This window comes from Humulus lupulus, chromosome 7, assembly GCF_963169125.1.
Source record: "Humulus lupulus chromosome 7, drHumLupu1.1, whole genome shotgun sequence".
NCBI lineage: Eukaryota > Viridiplantae > Streptophyta > Magnoliopsida > Rosales > Cannabaceae > Humulus > Humulus lupulus.
In genome coordinates this window covers 189,301,890-189,310,848 of record NC_084799.1, presented here as the reverse complement: position 1 = coordinate 189,310,848, position 8,959 = coordinate 189,301,890, and the positions used below count along the sequence as shown (strand labels likewise).

Here is an 8,959-nt window from a genome sequence, read left to right as displayed (position 1 = left end):
GTCGTTATATGTCACATCCTAGGAGGCGACGTATCACCGATGCCTTTGTAATATGGCTCCATGAGGTGTCTCAAAACACCTCCAAATGCTCCCAAACTTTTTGGGTACTTATATATACTCCAAATAAATATTTTGGACCCAAAAGTTTGGTTTTAAAATGTCTATACTAAAAGTCAACTTTCAAATGTTGACTTTTGTTAATTTTTTATTGTTTTAGTACCTCTTCGTGCCTAAACATTTCACCATATATTTAACCAATCTCAAAACCGTGATGTAGCTCCTTCCCCCAACAAATATGGTTTTGGTCTAGGCGCTATTGCTTGGGATCACACTGGAGCTTCTCAAGGTGCTATGTTGTCTTTCTATAAAGGCAAAGTCTCAGTTGAGGTTGCTGAAGCCTCTGCTATTCACTTGGCCTTGAATCTCGTCTCTCAGCTCTCTCTAAACAACTTCCGTATCTTCTTAGACTGCAAATGGTTGTGGATCAAGTTTCTAATTCGCAGACCAATCTCAAAGATTACGACACTATTATAGATAACATAAAGAATCTTCCTAACTATAGTCTTGTCTTCATTTCAAGCACACCCCTGAATCACACTCTTAATTGTATCTGGGTTAACCACTACGTACCCTTCTTGGCTTGCTTAAGTCATTTTGACTGAAGCTCCCTCCTTGTAATCTCTTTGGTTGCTTTCAATAAAGTTTTTTCTCTTAAAAAAAAAACTATATATTTTAGAAATCACAAGTATAAGAAAATTAAAAAAAAAATTACTCAAAATTAAAAAATTGTTAAAATAAATTTAAATAATGAAATTTTTTAAAAAGTATTTTTGCTAATAATGTTTTTTTATAAAGCAAAATATTTTAAGTAATATATATTACAAGCATCACACAGCTTATGAAACAAAACCGATATTATTATATAATGATCTATAAAACTTTCAACCCCTTTACATTTTCCTTAATCTAATATAATTATTTTTTTTATAATATATACTATTTCTAAACTTGATTCACTAACTTTTTTTTTTATTTTTTATTTCTGTCTCACGGTTTCCTACCAACCTTCGAAATAACGTGGCCAATTATTATATTTCCATTTAAGATGGAAGATTCTTAATTCATGTGCAATATATTTTCTAGATAAGTACATAGAAGTAGAATCAAAATCCCAAACTAATATATATATATATATATAAAAAAAAAAGAGACTTCACAATGGTTACTACATAGATGTGTACTTGTAATTACACTAATGTAACAATATAGTGACTTGGTATAACAAGTCACCAACATGTAAATATTTGTTTCTATATTAATTTCGAATTTAATTTTTTTTGTCATAATTAATATTGTTTCCAATCAATAAGAGATACTATCTATATTTAGAAATTAACACGCATTTGAAAAATGAAAAATTTACAATATTATATTTTCATAATAAATACACGTTTTTCATCAGGTAACCCTTCCAAAATTTTGAAAAAATCAAAAACTATTTTAGAAATATTAATTAACAATTATAAATATGAATAATTTTTTTTTTTTTGAACAAGAGAAGAAATCTATTATTCAAAACCAACAGATACAAAACAGAACAAAGCAAAAGCTGCTGAAACAAAGAGAACAGCAGCTAAAGAAACAGCCGCTGAACTCAAGGAGAAGCAGCTACCAGCCCTCTACAATATTGATCAAATAACTGTCCATTTTGCTAGCTCTAAGAAGACCCAAACCCAAGATTCTACATTTAACTACTTTCCTAATTTCAGAACTAACACTACTGGTAGTAAAGCAAGCTAATTCAAAAATACAATTGTTTCTGTTTTTCCAAATGAAATACAAAGTAGCTGCAAGAACAGCATTGAGAATCTGGTGCTTCAAGCCTCGTGTAGCAGAAAGGCACCAATCCTGTAGCTCCACCTGAGAAGTCGGCCACTTAAAAACCCCAAGACAGCTGCTAATTTCCCCAAAAAGCCTTCGGGAAAAGAGACAGTCCAAAAAGAGGTGACTATGTGATTCTAAGACCAGATCACAAACAGGGCAAAGAGAGGATATGATAGGAATAAAGCGGCTCAAGTGATCTCTGGTCAGCAATTGAGAGTTAAAAATCTGCCAATAGATAAATCTATGCTTGGCCACAATGAGTTTATTACAAACCGTCTCTGCATATATAACTCTTTGAGCATAAATCATGGACGAATAAAACTTCTTAACTCTAAACTTCCCTCCCTTTTCAGCAAGCTGCAAAGAATGATAGTCAGTAGACTGCCTTACTTTGAGAAGCTTCTTGAAGTACCAACTCATATCTTGCTTAAAAGGAATACTCCATATAGTATGATTTTTAAGATAAATGGAATTAATCCATTTAACCCAAAGACAATCTTGCTTACTAGAAGAGGCCCAAATATACTTAGCCATCACAGCTACATTCCACTTCTTGCCTTCACGAAAGCCAATTCCACCCAAATTTTTCGGAAGGCACACCTTCTCCCAAGATGGGAGATGAAACTTACTCCTATTTCCTCTAGAACCCCAAAGGAAATCGCGACAACATTTATCAATAGCAGCTGTGACTTTGGAAGGCAGAATGAAGATGCTCATCCAAAAGTTCCGAATACCAAGCAGCACTGAATGAATAAGCTGAGCCCGCCCTGCAAAGGAAAGGTTCCTACTCGCCCAGCAGTTAAGATTCTTGTGCAATTTGTCCAAAATCACCCCACAATCAGCAGCCTGCCATTTAGTAGGCCTAAGATGAACACCTAAGTACTTCAAAGGGAAAGTACCTTCATCCATTTGCATAAGATCAAGTATCTTGAGTTTAGCTTCATCTTTAACGCCTCCAAAGAAGATATTAGATTTTGATTTATTCGCTGAGAGACCTGAAGAATCACAGAATCTCTTGAAGGCATCATGAATGAATCTCACCGAGTTGAAGTTACCTTTGCAAAAAATGATCAAATCATCTGCAAAGCAAAGGTTAGTTAATCTAAGCTGCTTGCACAAAGGGTGGAATCCGAAACCTTTTTTACCAGCGTTGTGAGCCAAAAGTCTAGTTAGGTACTCCATTATTAACACAAATAACAGAGGCGAAATTGGGTCACCTTGACGAAGACCTTTTTCCCCTTTAAACGACCCCTGAATCCTACCATTCATGAGGAGGCTGTAACTCGTACCTTTAAGACAAATCATGATCCAATTAATAAATCTAGAAGGGAAACAGAGACTCTTAAGCAACTTCTCTACAAAGAGCCAATCAACGGTATCATAGGCCTTGCTGAGATCAATCTTCATAATGCAACGAGCTGAAATATTCTTCCTAATATACCCTTTTAAGAGGTCCTGGAAAATCATGATATTATGAGCAAGGTTCCTGTTCTTTATAAAGGCCCCTTGGTTGCTATGAACTAGGAAAGGAAGCACCTCCGAAATCCTAGTACAAAGCAACTTCGAAATACACTTATAAAGGGTATTAAAGTAACAATAGTTAGTATTAAAGTAACCATAGTATTATCCATTAAAAATGCATGTATATATATACTAGATACAAGCAACGTGCAATGTGCACGTTTGGTTAGTTTTATTTATAGAATTTATTAATTATTTTTATTAAATTTATATTATTGTCATATAAATTTTAAAATAAATATCTTATTTTAATTAAATAATTTATTTATTTTTGTTTAAGTTTATGTTTGTTCTAGTTTTTGAATTTGGGAGTGACAATAAAAGATTATATATTTAATGTAATATTAAATATTATACGTGGATTTTAAATTTAAGTTTCTTGCTAGTTTTTTTTTTTAATAATTTGTTGCTAATTTACAGTAGATTATATTATATGTTTAATATGACATTATTATAATAAGTGAGTTTAAGTTTAATTAAATTTTATTTAAGTTATAAACCGTATGATTTTATTATTTTTAAATAATTATCATTATAAAATATCTCAAAAATATCATATTTTAATTTGTCTAATTATTTATTATTTTTAAATAATTATTATTGTAAAATATCTCAAAAATATCTCATTTTAATTTTTGTAATTATTTATTTTATTTTATTTAAGTTTAAGTGTTTACAAACTATTGTTAAATATAAGAATATTATGTTAAATATAAGAATATTCCGTTAAAGTTAACATTAAAAAATAAAAAACTGTTAAAACTAATAATTTTCGTTATCTATACATATATATATATATAAAGGAGAGCTTCAAGGATATTATGTGGCACTCTAAAATCTCTTCAAATCACTCTTTCTATTTTCTCATTTAATCTAATTTTTTTATTCATTTTCTATTTTCTAAAATATCTTAACAATTGAAAATATCAATATATATACGTATTAATTTGATTAAAAATTTATTTAGTTTAAATATCTTAACTACTTATTTATTGAAAAATAATAAAAAATTAATTAAAAATTACGTAATAATTTTCGATTATCTATATATCTAATTTTCTTATTATATTATAATTAAGTTTTTTTATTCCAAAGTGAATAGTTTTACAAAATATTTATATCTATATCTATATATAAATGAGAAGGTGGCATCCTATATTTTTTTACAATCTATTTTTACTATTTTGTGAGAATTTTATATTGTGTCCAAAAAAAAAATATACATACATATATACGTACATCAACCCTTCAACAAATGTAACAGAATTAACCAAATTATACACATACTTATAAATACATTGTTTCAAATATAGTCATACGTAACAGTAGTTATCCAATAATAATAGCATGAAAGAGATATCAATGAGAATGATCACATATGGTTTAACTAAACAGTTATCACAATTAGATTTTATTATATTTGTACGCCCTGGTTTTCCTACGGGCTATTAGCAAGCTAAGATACGGCCTAATCATGAGATACGACTTAATCATGTCTACCACGTGGACATCCCCAAGACCGGAGCTGCCACTCGAAAGATCCTACCTCCTCAGCTCGATGTAGCCTAAGGATTCACCAAGATTAAACTGAGTTTGGACTCTGAAGGCCACAGGTTGAGGGAAGCATCCAGCTCGTGGTACGAGCTAGAGTTGGAGGCTGTGACCTTTTATAAAGTCAACCACGCAAGGTAAACGTGCATATATCAGACATCACGTGTCTGATATATCCCTGACTTCTCGGACACGCAGCATGAACGTGCGCATTCTGGCACCCACAACTGGGTTGGGCCGTGCGGCCTATTATCCCCCTTACCTATTGATTAGACCACACTTCACGTGTCAGGTTTTAGGAATTAATCATGAATGTCACAGAGTTGACATGATTAGTAGGAAGGTCATGGGATGACCTTCTTACCAACTCCCAGGTGCCTTCTCCTATAAATATGGAGACCCTGGGAGTTACAAAGGGTTGGACTCTATTGTATAAGAAATACCATGTAAAAGAATACCAAGCATATAGCAATAATACTGACTGGTGGAGTAGAAGGATTTTAACCTTTGAACCACCTAAAAACGTAATTGTGTCACCAGCCCATTCCTAAAAAGATCATTCATCTATTTCGGTTCAACATAAGCACTAATCCCTTCCTCTTATTTTCTTAATTACCTGTTGGCGAATAACCGCGTCAACAGTTTGGTGCTTTCATTGAGAGCTAGTTAGATTGGTGCTGTCACAAACATCCACTATGGTGACCACTCGATCCAGACACGGTAACGAGACGGAACAACATGAAGGGCAGGAGGCTCATCATATCGCCATCCCCGGCGAACAAATTCCTGAGGTCCAACAGCGGCCGGGCAAGTAGCCGGTAGGCCAAGATGACACTGGAAGTTCGGCGCCCCGGCCACCTAATCCAAACCCAGGTTATTACACTGCAGTGGAGATGGAGAATGCTCACCTGAGGAGCCAGCTAACAACAGCTAATCAGCAGATCAAGGAGGTGTTGGCACGACTACCCCCTCTTACAACCGACGCTAACGTCGGAAAGAGGCAAGGCGAGACTCATAAGTCCCGCCGGGGTAATCGGTCCAGGCCTAGCCGCTCGGACAGACCTCCGACAACCAACTCTATTCCCGCATCGCACCGTCGAGAGGCAAACTTCGAAGAAATGCCTAGAGCCGAACAACAACAGTACAACCGTTCGGTCCGAACTTCAACTCCCAGCTCCCAACCAGCCTCGAGTGCGCCCAGGAGAGCTCGAGGAAATTCCAAAAGGAGATCCGGGGAGGGCTCACAGCATTAGCCCATCCCCACCAGCCATCCTGCACCTCATCCAGATCGCCAGGCGCGGGACCCGCATGTTGGCAGGGCCGCGAGGCCCCCACCTAACTTGATCCGCCCTGATGGAACCAGGATGGCATCTCCGGTCAGGCATCCTCCCACACCAATAAGATATCCGTCTCCACCTCGGCCCATCCGAGATATTCCAGCTTATGGAAGCATTGGGAGAAACCCGCCGTCTGTGGGACCTTCCCGACGTAGCAGGGCGTCGAGAGAAAGCCCGGATCCTCACCACCAAAGGCGGACTCCGAGCCTCTCTAACAGGAGCTACTGGACCGACAGTCGCCGGAGTGACCTTTTTGGCGGAGACCTGCGTCAGCGTTTAAGTTCGGCACAAAGTCCTCAAACCACCCAGGGGGGCGACCTGCGAGATCGCCTTAACTCTCATAGAGGAGAGCCAGTAGGAGGTGGCAGCCATGCTCGCTCAGGGGGAGACCTGTCCGAAGTACGTAACGGCGGGAATGCCCCAAATAACCTATCTCAAGATAGGAAGGGCAATAACCCACCAAATATGTACAATGGATCCGGAGCTGTTGAGCAGCCCCGGAATAACCAAGGAAATCAAGACAAAACCCTCGAACCTGGCTCAGATGGAGGAGCTGATGAGGAAGCTCCTGTCGGAGAAAGAGAAAGATGAATATGATTCGGGGGACAAGATGGAGCTCTTCGCCCCCAGCATAGCAGCAACGGCTTACCCACCCGGTTTCCGTATGCCGCACCTGTCCAAGTTCAATGGAGACGGAGATCCGTCGGATCATCTGGGGATGTTCAACACCCTGATGATGGCCCACAACATTGGCCCCGAGCTGAGGTGTCTGATATTTCCCTCCACACTGACTGGACCAGCCAGGCAGTGGTTCAAGCAAAGCAAAAGACAATCAATCAGCTCTTGGAAGACTTTTTCTGCTGACTTCAAAAGGGCATTTCGAGCCTCCCAGGCTACCCGCGTCAAGGCCGATTCTCTGGCTAACGTGAGGCAGCAGCCCGACGAACCTCTGAAGGCTTACCTGGGCAGGTTCGCTAGCGTCGCTGCTCGGGCCAGAGACGTGGATGACAGCTCCAAGCTCATGGCCATGAGGACTGGGATCCTCATCGGAGGGGGACTCTGGAAAGATATACAAATGAAGGGATTTAGCTTGGTGAACGAGTTCCTAAATAGGGCCCAAGAATGGATCAACTTGGAGGAGGCTGAAGCCTCAGCTGCAGGGACCAGCCAGAACCCTGAGCAACCCGCTGGAGTGGGGACGGAGGTCGCGACAGCGACCCAAAACGTCACACAGAACAACCAGCTCGGTGGAGGCAAAAGAAAGGGGAACGACGAGGGCAGCCAGCACAGCCCAAAGAAGAATAAGTCCGCAGACAAGTTCAAACCCGTCTACGCGACTTATACAGAGCTCACCCACTCTAGGGAGAACATCTTCCTAGCGAACTCTACTCGCCTCCCCTGGAAGAGGCCGGAGCCGTTGAAGCACCAGAAGGGGAAGAGAGACACCTCCAAGTTTTGCCGTTTTCACAACGATGTTGGCCACAATACCGATGATTGTAGGCATTTGAAAGATGAGATCGAAACTCTCATCTGAGCCGGCCCCTTGGCCCAGTATGCGCGGAACAGGGTTCCAGCAAGTCGACCTGCTCCGGAAGTCCTGGTCAGTCAGCCTGGGTCTCGGGTAGATCAGGACGTCCCTCCTCCCGTGATAGGAGGAGAGATATCCACAATATTTGGAGGTCCACATATGGCTGGCACGAGCAGGGGTGCCCAGAAGAGGTATGTAAACGAACTCAAGGCGCATAATGGAGTAGAGTTCGTCCTGGAACAGCGTCTACCGAAGCAGCAGCGATTGGAGAGGCAACCGATCATTTTTACAGAAGAAGATGCGGGCCATGTCCAGTTCCCTCATAACGACCCTCTGGTCGTAGCAGTTCAGCTCGCTAATCGGAAGGTTAGGAGGGGGCTGATCAATAATGGGAGCTCGGTAAACCTTCTATTCCGGTCCATATTGGAGAAGATAGGTCTGACTGTCGCCGAGCTGAAGGTGACCTCCATGATGTTGTATGGTTTTTTGGGAGAAGGATCAGCGGCTATAGGGACTATCGAGCTGGTGATCACCCTAGGAGAAGGACCTCGAACAGTCTCCAAACTCCTCGAGTTCGTGGTCATCGACTGCTCCGCTGCATACAACACAATTTTGGGACGACCCACGCTCATAGCCTTTGAGGCCATCACTTCCATTCGCCACCTCGCGATGAAATTCCATACTTCCACGGGAATATGCACTGTCCATGGCGATCAGCTCGCTGCCAGGGAATGCTACAGCATTTCCATGAAGGGAAAATCGAAACCCGGGCAGCTAGCAATGGCCATCCAAGGTGGTGGAGAGGAATCTCAGGAACCCTTAGCTGATCCTGAGATTGAAAAACCTCAGAGCGCCGAAGAGGAAAATATCGTCTTAAGTGAGGATATTGACCCCCGAATAGGCGAGGACAGGTCCGAGCTCTAGGTTATTGAGGAGCTCGAGGAAATAAACATCGATCCACAAAACACTTCACGGATGGTCAAGCTCAGGAAAAACCTCTGTAGCAAGAGGAAGGCGGAGCTGACTAGATTTCTGCGGGACAACCTGGATGTGTTTGCATGGTCACACGAGGACATGGTGGGAATCAGCCCGAGTGTCATCATGCACACCCTTCATCTGGATAAAAGCGTTCCTTCAA

At 40.3% G+C, this 8,959-nt stretch overlaps 1 protein-coding gene across 1 annotated transcript; it reads right to left on the bottom strand.

Moving 5' to 3' along the window:
* Positions 1 to 1,668: 1,668 nt before the first annotated feature.
* Positions 1,669 to 3,351, bottom strand: LOC133792465 (uncharacterized). The gene has a single exon (XM_062230373.1). The coding sequence runs from the start codon at positions 3,349 to 3,351 to the stop codon at positions 1,669 to 1,671; it is 1,683 nt and encodes a 560-aa protein (XP_062086357.1).
* Positions 3,352 to 8,959: the final 5,608 nt, after the last annotated feature.

Coding starts and splice junctions, on each gene's coding strand:
- LOC133792465 (XM_062230373.1), bottom strand. CDS start 3,351: ATGATTTTCCAGGACCTCTTAAAAGGGTATATTAGGAAGAATATTTCA.